General features: G+C 33.5%; 1 protein-coding gene across 1 annotated transcript in view; it reads left to right on the top strand.

Annotated features, from left to right (window-relative positions):
* LOC136978459 (tectonic-2-like) overlaps positions 1 to 15,376 on the top strand; it is a 104,841-nt gene that overhangs the window by 12,838 nt on the left and 76,627 nt on the right. Inside the window, exons 6-7 of the mRNA XM_067274165.1 lie at positions 876 to 976; positions 4,135 to 5,203. Coding sequence (XP_067130266.1) covers positions 876 to 976; positions 4,135 to 5,203 — 1,170 coding nt within the window. The remainder of the gene's footprint in view (positions 1 to 875; positions 977 to 4,134; positions 5,204 to 15,376) is intronic.

The following is a 15,376-nucleotide window of genomic DNA, read 5'->3' as shown; positions in this document are numbered from 1 at the left end:
AGACTTAACTGAAAAAATTATGTATATGTAATATTATATTGGATATTATAAATTAATTACAGTGGGTGATTGGTTAACGAACACTTTCATGAAAGATTTTTATGTTTGGACAACGAACACCTCACAGAACAAACACAAGAAGAAGCAATGTAAAATAATGAATACCAATTGGTTTTCTCTTGTCTTTGGGCAACAATTTGAAACTTTTCAGAGCGTGGCAGACATTGATATCGACGCTCAAACCGGTTGTATAGTATTCCTTCGAACTTTGAAACTCTCCCTTGTAATTCCAGCCTTTTATTTTTCAGACAGAAGCAATTCTTTTGTAGTATTTGCGAGACTGTCAGGCGGGCACTCTTTAAGTTTTGCGTGGGTTTTTATTTTTGAAAGGTGAGCGTATAATAGCAAAGGTAGAGAGTGGGCAGAAGATGTCTGATGTTGCTGGGCAGTATGGCTTGAACAGGTCTACAGTAGGCCTCAGTTCAATCTGTATAATCAAGAATGAAGGGCATCTACCATGAAATGAGACTGAATCAGGAAAGTGAGTCTAATAATGCTGAAGAAGAGATTATTATGATAAATAGTAAAGAAAGAGGCTTGGCAAATTATCTTTTTCTATTACATAGCAAGATCCTATCTTTCTCTTAATAGCCTTCGATTTAAGGGATAATGCCTAGCAGACATGCAAAAATGATTTGATAGTAATTCTTTAAACTTAACAAGGAGAATTAATTATACAGCATAACTTTTTTTCTATTTTTATAAGATATCTTGATTTAAAATTATTTTCTATATCTTAATTTTAAATATTTAAGATGTTTATTATTATAATAAAAGTACGATTGAGAAAATAAATATCTTTTGATGTCTGACAGATAACGAAAGGCAATATAAACAACCACACTTTTTAGAAGTATCGCCTTGTCCTTGTGATATAACTGAAAATCATTGTGATATTTTATGTTGCTGTGATCAGGTAAGTGCAATTTACACATTTTAGAGAGATAACGTAGAGAAACATCTTGATAATTATATACAATGCTTGAGTTGATTACAGTTATTTTTTAAACACTTCATTATTCATCTAACACATGATCTTTGAACATTTCTAGGTAAAATAGCATATTCTCTAATGGTTTCAAATTCTGATGTGATCCTTATTTTTAGAAACTGGCTAACATACATCACAGATTTAAGATAAAGTAATAAACACATATGTCATTCCAGTACTCACATATTCTTTTGGAGTTATACATTGGACTCACACAGATCTTGAGCAACTCCAAACAAAAACAAGAACAACACTTACTAAGCATAAACATCATCATCCTAAATCTGCCACAGAAAGACTAACCCTTCCACGTAAAGATGGCGGACGTGGCCTGATGGCCTGATTGACATAGTTAACCTTCACTACAAACAAATACAGTCACTGCGAGAGTTTTTCCACAGAAGACAAGAAACACCACAGTTACATAAAGCAGTAACTCTAGCAGACTCAAATAACACACCATTAAATTTACACTCACAACAAATGGACATAACACAGCATATCAAAAACATAGAGACCAGTAAGCAATTGTGGGCTCGAAAGGCACTTCATGGCAGGCATCCTTACGACCTGACCCAGGATTTTGTTGACAAAACTGTGTCAAGCAGCCGGTTAGCTCGGGAATGTCTCTTTGGGGAGACGGAAGGATTCATTATTGCCATACAGGATCAGGTCATAAATACTAAAAATTACAGAAAACACATACTGAAAGATACAACAATTACAAATGACACATGCAGAAAATGTCATATCATGCCAGAAACTATACAACATATCACTTCTGGTTGCAAGCTCTTGGCACAGACAGATTATTTACATAGACATAATCAAGTAGAAAATATAATACATCAAGAGCTTGCAAAGAAACACAAATTATTAGACATCCACGAACCATACTACTAGTATATTCCACAGACAGTATTGGTAAACAACACACACAAAATGTACTACGACAGAGCATAATCACAGATAAAACAATTTACCACAACAGACCAGACATCACACTCATTGACAAACACAATAAAATCACATACATTATAGACATATCCATTCCAAACACTCACAATATACAAAACGCATGCACTGAAAAAGTCAGCAAGTACACAGAACTCGACTAGGAAATAAGGCATCTGTGGAGGATGGATAGGATGCTTATTGTACCTGTCGTTCTTTTCTCTACGGGTGTCATACCACACACACTACACATTGCTTGGGTGCATTACAATTGAATAGAAACACATACATCACATTACAGAAGGCCACTATATTGTATACAAACAAAAACAAGAACAACACTTTGAATATGGAATGCATTGAACAACATGTTTAAAATTACTTTAAAATTCCAAAATATTTAAACATTAGAAAATTATTTTTAGCCATATAGTGTTCCATATTTGAATTGTACTGGTCAAAATCCTGAGGAAGACCATGATTATGGTCAAAAACGTTAGTTTTAACTAAAATTTGTTCTTACTGGGATATAAAAAGGTTCTAGTGTGTTGATTTGAGTTATTCAGAGCAGGAAATTTATTTATATATGTTGTTAAAATATATATATTTATTTGTATTTTGAAAACATTAACATTAAAACTTTGAGAAAAAAATTATCTAAATTATTTCATCTTTTTAATATTTATGGCAATTTTTAATAAAATTGCTAAATATGTTTTCAATATGTGTTCGTTTCATTCTTACACACAGGAAGAATTGCAAAAATCAAATAAAGTTGTCGTATGTAGAAAAATAAGTATCAATGTTTCCACTTGAGAAGATTCCTAGTTTACGGTTCCTTCTATTATTGGAATCATTCTTAGATAATTTGTTCATAATCTTATCTGCTAGGACCGGTTCTACTTTACCACTTTCATTAAGCTTTGTAGGATTATTCTTGCCTTTGTTGTGACAGTTGTCCCAAAATGCACATCTCACTTGTCTCACAACTTGAGAGGAGCTTCTCCTGTGTAGTCTACCAATACAATTTTTTCATCCTTTTCATGAATGTCAGTATCAAATGCAATCCCATTAAATGGACCCCTACTAACTTAATCTATCTGTCTACTGGATCAGATTTTACAGAGAATATCAGTTTATATAAATAAACTAACAATCTTTTGGTTTATTTACATACCTCCTCTAGCACCTGACAGGAGGCTGTGCATATTTTAATGGATATTGATGGTGCGTCAAGTCAGGCTCTTACATCGATCTACCACTACAATTCTCCTATTATCAACACCAGAAATACTAATAACAAAATCTTCCCAAACCTGTAACCGGTTCGAAACCTCTTTTTCAAATAAACTGTACTTTACGAACGTTTTCGAACCCGATCAACGGTTCTTCCTCGGGTAAAAAAACGAATTTTGTTGGAATTGCAGCTCGTACTACTTCAAATTCGAAATATGAACGAACAAATGCACGTTTCCCATTTACGTCTTGTTGAGGCATGCGCATTTAGTACTAATGCAGTTGCTTGTGAACACTAGTTTAAGATAACTGTATTGGTACTAAATGCGCATGCCTCAACGAGACGTAAATGGGAAACGTGCATTTGTTCGTTCATATTTCGAATTTGAAGTAGTACGAGCTGCAATTCCAACGAAATTTCTTTTTTTACCCGAGGAAGAACCGTTGATTGGGTTCGAAAACGTTCGTAAAGTACAGTTTATTTGAAGAAGAGGTTTCGCACCGGTTACAGGTTTGGGAAGATTTTGTTATCTATCTACCACATCTTTCTTATGTTCTGCTATATCTTTACTATTTTCATGAACAATTTTCTATCCATCTAACATTTTCTTCTTGTAGTAATTTTCCTACATCTTCCCTCGAAACACAGATTTCTTCTCTTAAATAATTTTTCACATTCTTCTTGCATCATTTTCAAAAAAGAAACTGTACAAGAGAATAATAAAAGTTTACTAGACTGCAATACATAAGCTATCTACTGTCACTTGTAGAGAAAGAAGAATTGCAAAATTAGTTGTAAAAATTAAAATTATTTATTATATTTATTTTTTGGAACTTTAATTACTTTGTCTGATTACATAAACGTCATAAACAAATGTTTTTTCTTTTTTTAGGAATGTCCATCCTCCGTACACAAAGACGTCGAGTGCATGAAAGATTCGTACGGCGGAAATAAAGTTGAAGTGCTCGGTAATTGGAATTGTAAAAATACTCGAGATAAAAGTTTCGAGTTTCATCAGTTTTTATGTATTTTTGCTGAAAATACTCCATTTCTTGGATATTATTATCCTGACATATCTAAAGCAAATGATCATTCTACAATATCAAAAATTTTATCGAAAGCTAAAATTTTACAGAACAAACAGTTTAAAACTGAAGAAATTAAGTCGAAATATGCAAAAAAATCATCTGTAAAACATCTGCATCAGATTTCCCAGAATTTAAGTACATCGGTTGCTTCGTACAAATATAGAGATACATTGCGAGTAATAAGCAGCATCCACGAAATTCAGAGATTTACCGAATGGTACATACCGGTTTCCTTATATACTGGACATTGCAGTTTTCAGTTTCCTGTGCGTTTCCTTCAAAATTATCAATCGTTTTGCGCTTTGAAAGTAAAACATTTATGTGAAGGAAATCAAATGGCAAGTACGATGCTTGATGCAAAGTATTACATAAAGGATGGATACGAAATTTTACAAGTTCCCGGATCAAATGAAACATTAAAACCGAACGTTAATTATGTACTTAAGAAGTATTCGTCGTCCAATGATAGTTTTCAATATAAAGAATTGGATTCGTATTTCCCTCCTACGTATTCAAATGGAATTTGTTGGAATATTGTACACGAAGTAAACTACATATTCTTTTGGAGTGGCGGAAGAATATTAATGACGAATATCACTATTGTAATTGGCGACATTTATCTCAAAGAAAACAGTTGCGAAAATAAGTTAGCTGTTTCAGTTTTAACGCAGAAAATCTCTGTAAAATTCCAATATAAAACGAATAATTTAATTATGTCCAGAATGGAAGAGAATAAAACAAATGAAAACTATTTAGAATTTAGATCAGGGAATCCTGGTTACGAAATGGACTATCCTGTATTGTCTGCAATTATAAATGAAAATGATAATTATTCAATTCAAATTGGAGATTATTTGAAGCTTTGGAAGCCAAGTAAGTAAAATATGCTTTCTTTTTTTTAAATTATAGAAGGTGGTCAATGTTTACTTGAAAGAAGTAGACCTGGCTATGTTCATGAGTAGTGACAAGTCAATCAAACACTACTAATTTATTTATTTAGAAGGTATGGTTATCTGTCAATTTTAAATTCAAAAATAAAATACTAAACAAAATACAAGCACTGTTTCTTTATTAAATTAAAAAAAAAAGTCTTATTTGTAGCCTAACTCATGCTGTAAACTGCCGTGGTATGATCGATACAAACGGATGTCCAGCTCGTGGGAAACATAGTCTATTACTATAAATTTCAAAATAATTGGTGCTGATTCAGACACGGGCTGATGTGAAATGGTCCATGCAGACCAATGGGCCCAACAAAATGCAAATTTTGTAACTTTTAATTTGAAAATAACTGATCCCAACTTGGGATCAGTTATTTTCAAAGACTGCCACAATAGGACCCATATTGGACTAATGCTTGCTACTACAGCGATTCAGTCTAAGGTCCTGTAAGCTAATGCCTTAATTGCTGTGTCATCTGGGCAGAAATTTACATATGGACTTATATTTGGTATATATCCTGGGCTGAAATTTGTGTCAGCCCAACACTGACCAGTTTGAGTACCAAAAACTAGTGTCCTGCTCTGTACTGGAAAGTAATCATGTTACACAGAGACCAAGTTATTTTGTGATCACGCTTCTTGGAGAATTTTAATACTCTAATTAATTATATACTTTAGTCTACTGTATTTATATTAAATTATATTTGCTGGTATATTTTGTTTGTGTTATTTACTAGTGTATAACTATCAACTTGTTTTTAAATACTCAGTACTAGTTGGCTATCAGCAAGTATTTGATTCTGCCCTGGTTAATTTTATTAAAGAATAATACTACAAGGACCTTGTGTCTGTATGTCTTGTCACTCTGACAAGGCTCAAAATTGTTCTCAGAATATAATTTGTGACTCTTTAGTGACTATTCTACTTAGAAGCAATTTTAATTATTTGTCTACCAGATGCATACGTGGAATATTAATTTTCTGCTTTATCTGGGTTATGTTATATTCTTAGTACCCAAAAACCTCTTCCTTTTTTGTGTTGGACAGGTTTCTAGCTTGTACTTGTAGTAAAATTTAATATAGAAAATTGCTTTATCAGAAAGAATTGTTTCTGTTAGGCACGTTTCCATTTTATTTGGGTACTGTGCAGATGTGTTGCCAGTTACACTAAGAGGAGTTGTGGATTTGAGTCTGCACGGTAAGCAGGAGTTGTGGGTTTGAGTCCCGCTCCGGGCCGATTTTTTTCTTTCAGCGGTTCTAAATTATTTAAAATTAATTAATTAAAGTTAATAAGAGATGGGGCCTAATGCCTTCCTCTAGTGCCAAATTGATTACATAATTTAGTAATTAGCCATATCTAGCCTGATAGAATTTCGGCATTTGGTTAGTGTCTAGCTTATAATATATTCGGTCTAGCAATGTTATTTATATATATTATGCCTTGCTGGGGTTGGCGATGACCAGTTGAGTGCCTTATAGGTACCGGATGTGTCCCCAGCCGGCATTGTAATAACCGTCGATGGTTATAACGTTAGCTTATTTGGGTGCTGTTTTGGACTAGTTTTACTGTACACATGCCTCATCTCACATCTTTTATTCTTATATCAATCTACATTAAATTGATACTAGATAGTTTTACTTAAATTTGTATTGAAATATGTAACATAATAATAAATAATGAAATGTTCAATTTCAATAAAATTAATTTAATTAGAATTATTAACTTATTTTCTAGAGTAGCTACTACCTACTTAATGCTGATATCGATCAATTTTTATCACAGTGCTACTTCACAATGTCTTGATTTCTAGTTTTTGAACTTATGACAACCCTAATTACAATAAATGTTTCTTGTGATGCATAGCCAGGTTGTAATAGGCACGAAAGGGCTCATAGCATCACAGTGGCATAGCGAACATAACTGGCGCCCGGGGCACGACACTTTATTGGCACCCCCTTTCCCTCCAGAAACACTCGGTTTGTCTTGGAGTCCATTTGGGCGCCCCTCGCCGAGTGGTGTCCGGTGCATGATACACCCCCTTGCACCCCCCTCGCTATGCCACTGTGGCATCACCAGGTCTACTATTTGCAAGTAAACATTTGGTTTGATCACCTGTTATAGTAAATAATTTAATATAGACAGAATGGATTAAATTAAATTTACTATTCTGTTTGAGATATAAGAAGTAAAATTTATTGAATTTCTGTTATTTTTTTATATTGTAGGACTTAATTATAGCTTTATAATCTGGAAATAGTGTGTAAATTCAGTCATTGTAAATGATTTTTCAAAATAATATAAATAAATTTATATATTATTTAAATATATACATTTTTGATGCTATTTTGAAAGTATAAATTGTAGTATACACAGTTCATACTTTCTACTCATTTCATTTAAAATAATGCTGAGAAAAACACACGTACTGCTACATTATTTATTTTTTTTTATACTGACCTGTCACAGTACATTGCATATAAAAACGAATTAATTTTTAGCGAATATTGTATGTATATGTCAGTATTAAGCATTTTAATTGTTGATTAATTACTCTATTTCTAATCTGTTAGCATTCATGGTGTTCTTCCAAGTGTAAATGTGTCCCACATACTGAATTCGTACCATATGTTTAAGCTAGTCACATTATTTCGCATCAGTTTTCTTTCCTCATTATTCAAAAGTGTATAAACAGTGAATTTAATAATAAAATACTAAAAAAATTAGAAGGAATAATTAGCCGATTAGAGAATTAATAAATTCGAGAAAACTTTTAAGCGATTAGTTTTGTCTTAAATGCAGCATAGATTCTTGTTCAAAATCTGCATTATAACAAGGTAGCAATGTACTTAAGTATTAACTGAAAATGGGTTAATGTTACCTATGGTAGCAAACGTGGCGGCTCGTCTCTGAAACAGTGGGGACGCATGTTCTAACCTAACCTATTGTAATAAATTACCCCTATTCTAATAATTTGGTTGGCAATAATTATGGTAATTTATTAGAATAGGTTAGGTTAGGTTAGAACGTGCATCCCCACTGTTTCGGAGACGAGCCACCGTGTTCGCTACCATAGGTAACATTAAACCGAAAAAATTGTAATTTGTCCTTTATAATAAATTTTTTTAATAATATATTATAAATTATATATTAAAACAGTTTGTTGGTGTGAATGGTCGGGATTATGTGGCAGAAATTTTACAATTATAGTATATAATATCAGAAAAAAATAGATAATTACTATTATAAGTGAAGTCTGTGTTTATATTTGCCACATTTTTTTCTGATACATTGTTAAAAATTAAATGTGGAATAAGTTTATATTACAAATACAGCAAACTGCCTTATAATATGAATTTGTATAATGCAGCAAGATTAAACTTTAATAAAAGGTATGTGGTGAATATAGGTACTGTTCACTTTACGACCGAGTTCCGTTCCGACGACTGTCATTAAGCGAATTGGTCGATAAGCGAGAAGCTTGCGCCGGGAATATAGGATCGTTGTAAAATTATCCAAATTATGCAACAAATTTCAAATTTATTTATAAAAAGACTATTATAGTACGCTATTAGCCTATTATAGTATGTGCAAGCCTATTATAGTACGCTTAGTGCACATGTCACCATTCGCCACTGACCGACACTCAAGCTGAGAAAGTGGATTCCCCGAATTGCAGGGCGAAACTCAATTGGTTGTAAGTGCGAGTGGTCGTTAAGCAGATAGGTCGTAAAGTGAGGAGTACCCGTAAATAACTGGAACTATGATTAACGTTTGACTTTCAACACCATTCTTGCACTTCCAGCACTTAAAATGTTTGTTGTTATTAATTAGTTATAAGTGTGTTTCATAAGTCCGTGTCAGGTTTCCCACACTTCAATTTGATAAAGTTAACAAACAAGTAACATTTTGTTGATTTTTTCGTCCGATGGCGAGATTATTATTAATCAAATTGAAGACAAGTCTGCCCTAGAGGGGCCACCATTTATTTTGCGTTCCAGACTAAAAACATACACATTCATGGCGACAGGCCTTCCTTTTTAGGCTTCATGTCGCCAGAGGTAAAAAAGTCTTTTAGAAAAACACAAACATCCAATTAAAACTGAAAGGAGTCGGTGAAACACAGACGTCTTACTCTTTAACCATCCGGCCAGTGAAGGTGTTTCCACTTTTTATTTGCTGGAACAGGCGCTGGAAAATGCAAATTTTGAAGCTGCGCCCTAGCGACGGTACTTTAAAATTTCTTTTTGTTGATTTTTCCGTCCGATGGCGAGATTATTATTAATCAAATTGAAGACAAGTCTGCCCTAGAGGGGCCACCATTTATTTTGCGTTCCAGACTAAAAACATACACATTCATGTGTATGTTTTTAGTCTGGAACGCAAAATAAATGGTGGCCCCTCTAGAGCAGACTTGTCTTCAATTTGATTAAAAACAAGTAACATTCCAAATTGGAATGTTATTAAATTGAAGCTAGTGTGTGAAATCTGACACAGACTTATGAAATACATCTAATGTAATACATCTAAATGTTTGTTGTTATTAATTAAAGCACCAGAAGTGCAAAAATGTTGTCAAAAATCAAAGGTTAAAGGTAGGTGGTTAAGCAGCCATCTTGTGTTACAGTTAATAATTACATTAATTTTGAGGTAATTATGCATTGATGAATTATGTTTCTTCTTACACTCTCCTTTAGTTTACACTCAAAGTTGAAGGAGAGATGCATTTGCGAAATGCATCTCTCCTTTTTTCTCTAATTTTTAATGCATTTCTACAGATAATTGTTCTTTGATGCTCTTACATAGAGATCAATTTTAAATATATTTCTATGGATAAATTAGCCCTTGTGGATTTTAGATAGAGGGTTGTACTCCTGGTGTATGTGCATGAGAATTAACACGTCGGGAATCCACCCACGTGCATGGTATATTATTGATATAATTCCCAATGTAAGTCACAACTGCAGGTTTTATTATTGAGAGTTACAAATAAGGAAATACTTTTACAATCTATAAGGTACCAAAACATGAAATGAAAAATATTTTTACTTGACTGTGAATTGACTTTTAGGGTGTGACTATGCACACATGAATTTAGAGCAAGCGAGAGGTTGTGAGTGATTTAGTTTTCACAAAGGAAAACCATGCGCAAGCGAGAAGCGACAGCGAATTTCTGCTTCTCGCACATATCTGACGGGTTTTGATATTTATTGCGTCTCGCCTCTTCTCGCCACATATTCTCGCTCGCTCGCATCTGCATAGTCGCACGCACCCTTACGCTACTCTATATATTTAAATTAAATTAATAAATTATTTAAAAATATTTTTACAAAATATTTACCATGGCTATATAATTTTTCATTCTTGTTAAATTATTAATAAAAAATTTATTATTTTTTTATATGGTTTATCTTTATTTATTACATAATCATACTTTTTGCTTTCTATCCTATCTACTAACTAGATGTGTAGCCAAATGATAAATAATACATAATCATAATCATAATTGGAATAAATTATTAATCTAAAATATTTTTTAAATAATAAATTGAATTTAAGAAATGAGAAATTTTTGTTTTTAAACTGACGATCATTTTTGAATGTAATTTTGAAACATTATCAATGTAATACAATCTCCATGAATGACTGATATACGACAAAACAAAATATGTAATTACCAACAAATCGGCAAGAAATTAGATTTAACTATTCGCTAAACAAACGTTTACGTCTGTTTTCGATTTATTAGGAAGTTCTGTATGATACTAAACCATAAATGATGTTTTTGAATTGACAGATAAATGAATATCTAAGGAGTAATAAGTTATTAAACATCTATGACAATCATTCAGATCTAGAGTAGTGATTTTTGGCCAACCAGCTGGTGCAAGGACAGCTGGGGCCATATTCTGGTCACCGTCTCTGGTCTCTCGTCTCTCACAAGCCGGTCGCTGATTGGCTAATCCAAATGATTAGCCAATCAGCGACCGGCTTGTGAGAAATGAGAGACCAGAGACGGTGACCAGAGTACGACCCCTGGTTCTTTTGTTGTCCGTAATTGAATCTGTTTGTTCAAATTTTCAAACTAGTCTTTGCACAGTTGATTCATTTGGCACATTTCTCTGACCAAAACTGCCGTGTAATTTGCATAGTCTCAGCAAAACTTCCTCGTACTTGTAATAAGTTTTAACAATAGTTACATGCTCCTCCAAAATGAATCTGTCATTCCATATTGACTAATTGCAATGTGCTTACTACGATATGTGACTTCATAAGCTGCTGCCAATCCAATGAAACAAAAATTGTGTACAGTTTAAATCCTGCATTAATTTTGGGACACCCTATACAAGTTAAAATTACCATTGCATTTATGCATTGCAAGAAACACTTAGAACATTTATTTACTCAAAGGATAACATTTGAAACTCTAAATAATTTATCATCCATTTTATAGGCTAAGTTTAGGTAATTGGGGTGCAATTTGAAAGAATTGTAGATTTATAAATTTCCACTATCATCCGTCTATCTTTTCTTGATCTCCAGAGACGAGATCAGATAGAGAAACCTTAGGGACAAGAGGCCCCGATTAACTATATAGAAACTAATGATGCAAACCAAAAGTCATGCTATTTCAATTCAAAAATTTTTCCCCGAAAGGTGTTAGGTAGGTGACTGGTACAACTCTATTGTTAAAGGAAAAGTATGACGTACAGGGACAAGCCACTACTAATTTGAGGTGGAGAGCATATATTTTAAGTTAAATAAATTAAAAATATTATTAAAAACTGCAGCTCGGCATTGTGACGATGTCAACAAGAAATAATTGCTTGTTCTTATTAGAATACAATGAGCAATTATTTATCAACACACTAAAATTTCAGGCAATAACACGATGACAGGCTTTATTTTGGCTTGAAAAAAACAGTTTTTCTTGTATTTTCAGATAATTTGTATCTGCTGTTTCCCTTTTTTCTCAGCCATTGAGAGGGAATGGAAATTAGCAGTAGCCCAAGTATGGATTCGAATCTGTATAATAAAATTTTAATTATAACATTTTGAAAATTAATTTATGTAATTTCAAATTATAAGGAAGAAAAAGAAATGTAGTAAACCGCGTGTCATATTAGAAGAAGAGATAGAGGGGCGTAGATAGGTTTTAGACCTAGAACCCGTCGTTATCCTGGCCTTACAGATATTAATTCTCAATTCTTCATTTTATTTTTTTTCAAAAAAATTTTTAGAGTGACTTTAACATACTTGTACTGAACAAACATTTTTAACAAATTAATCTATATCAATGCTTCTTAAACTTTTTCCTTTTACGACCCCCTTTTACCCAAGAAAATTTTACGTGCGATATATAGACATAAAATAGGTGTACAGATAGAATCACCCACTGATAATAAAACATAAAACAATTCTTCGATATACATATTATTTTACTATTTATTAGAAACAAAAGCAAATTTGCATTCTGATATTTGATACTGTAGGGCATCTTCAATGTTTTTCAGCGTCGACTGACAGTTTGACTTTATAGTTCAATTATACAAGTGCTAAGGTGGCTTTTCTTTTTCGCTAGACTTATTATACCATCAATGAAAAGGACGACAAGCTTTAGAAAAACTTTTTATTTCTTTGAGTATGCATTTCGGACAATTACGTCCTCGAAAAAGAAAAGCCACCTTAGCGCTCGTATAATTGAACACAAGACTAGACAAGAAGCGTATCGCGTAAGACTAAGTTGTCAATGCTGAAAAGGCTGCTTTGTATAAACACATAGTGCAAATCAAATTTTTTGCAACCCACAGTTTGAGAAGCCCTGATCTATAGAATGCACTTGAAACACTGTCCACTACAGAATTTGAATAGATGCTGTATAATAATGATATATTTTCTAAATTAAATATTTTATTTAAAATTGAAAAAATAACAGGAATAAATATAAATTAATTCTTCAAATAATAAATTTTCTGTAATTATTTATATAAGCTAATCAATTAAACATTTGGTCCAAACACAATTGACGATAGATTTATCACGTATTAGCCTATGTTTTTTCAAAAATTAAAGACCATTATGCATTTTGACAACAAAGAATGATGTCGTCCTCAGCTCGTTTTCAATTTTACAACTCTTTCAACCAACACATAACACCATTTTTTTATACAATCTTCCTTATTTTTTTACAATATTATATACAAAGGCTGTCCGGAAAGTTTGCGGCCTCAAATAGAACAACAAACAAAATAATGTTAATACTTTTTTTATTTTTCGATGTAGTTTCTTTTATTAGCAATGCACTTATTCCAGCGATGTTCTAGCTTTTTTATGCCATCACAATAGGTCGATTTGTCAAGGTGTGCAAAATACTCGTTCACTTCAGAGATGACTTTGTCATTTGAGTGGAATCTCTTTCCTGCCAAGAATTTTTTTAGGTTTGGAAAAGGGTGGAAGTCACTGGGGGCCAAATTAGGTGAGTACGGTGGATGTTGAACTAATTGGAAGCAAAGTTCATTTACCTTTTGTTTGGTGATTCTGGCGGAATGTGCAGGTGCATTATTGTGGTGGAACAGAATCTTTTTCTTCTTCAAGTGTGGCCTTTTTTCTTTGATTTCTTTCTTCAGTTTTTCCAAAAGTTCACAGAAATAGACAGTATTGATGGTCTTTCCTCTTTCTAGGTAGTCAATAATGATGATTCCTTTAGCATTCCAAAAAATCGAGACCATCACTTTCCCCCCGCTGATGGAACTGTCTTTGCCTTTTTTGGTGATGGCGAACTTTGATGTTTCCATTGCTTCGACTGTTCTTTTGTTTCAGGAGTGTAGTAGTGGACCCACGTTTCATTAGTAGTCACAAACCGACGCATGAAATCCTGTGGGTTTTTCTGATAGAAGACCAAACACTCTTTGACATCAAAGTGTGAACACGATTTTGCTTGGCGGTCAGCAGACGCGGCATTCGCCTTGCTAAGACCTTCGTCATACTCAAATTTTCGGTTAGGATGTGGTAAACTCGGTTGACAGCGATGCCTGTTGTCTCAGCTATCTCACACGTTTTCAAACAGTGATTTGCTAACACCAAATCATGAACTTTGTCAATATTTTCTTCAGTGACAGCAGTTGACGGCCGTCTGCTGTGAGGGTCATCTTCCACACTCTCTCTGCCAGATTTAAAAAGGGCTGTTCATTTTTCCATAATGGTGTACGAAGGAGCAGACTCTCCCAAAACTTCATCCATGTCAGCTTTGATTTGAGATGGGGTCAACCTTTTCTTCGTCAGGTATTTTATGACTGCACGAGTCTCCATTTTTTCCATTTTTGACAAAGCATGTGCACACTGACTATCTGATAAGCTGTTGTGAAAAAACTTTACGACAAATCAAGAGGAAATTCGTATTGTATCTTTAGCAAAGATGACTGAATTATTGTCGCCAAAAATTAAATTCATTGCAGCAGCGCATATAGGCAAGGCCGCGAACTTTCCAAACAGCCCTCGTAATAAATATATTGTTCTATTTTTTAACAATATTGTAATAAAAAACTCAATTAAGCACACTATAAGATTAACATAGATAAAATTATATCCTTTATACAATTTTCAACAAAATACATTCCTTTTTGAAAATTGACATCTGTCAGAAGTTTAATCCTTGAATACTTTTGAATTATGTGTTTTTATATATATATATATATATATAATATTGTTAGTTCTAATTCCTTGGGTTTGGGCTGCTGCAACCGTAGGACGTGGAGCCGGACGATGCAGGTTGCATCACCGGGAAACCACCAGCGGGTCGACTGCTCAGTCTTGATGACAGTTGTGGTGTCCGGTGCGGCACGATTCACATTTGAGAAATTTAAGTTGGAAAATATCCTTGCGTGGGTTTGAGGTACAAAATAGCCTGCTCCTCCCGGTCGAAACATTTGACCGAGATGCGGCTGCATTCGCAATCCGGCCATACGTGTGTCTGTTGAAAGAGTTGTAGAATTAAAAACTAGCCGAGGAGGACAACGATGTTTTTTGTTATTGAAATGCATACCAATCTCTTGCATATTTTTAAGTTTAATTGTTGAATAAACATAGGCTAGTGTGTGGTAAGTCTATC

This window comes from Centruroides vittatus, unplaced genomic scaffold (genome assembly GCF_030686945.1).
Source record: "Centruroides vittatus isolate TY-2023 unplaced genomic scaffold, ASM3068694v2 contig_538, whole genome shotgun sequence".
NCBI lineage: Eukaryota > Metazoa > Arthropoda > Arachnida > Scorpiones > Buthidae > Centruroides > Centruroides vittatus.
Note: the sequence above shows the minus strand (reverse complement) of the source record. Positions and strands in the feature narration are given on the sequence as shown.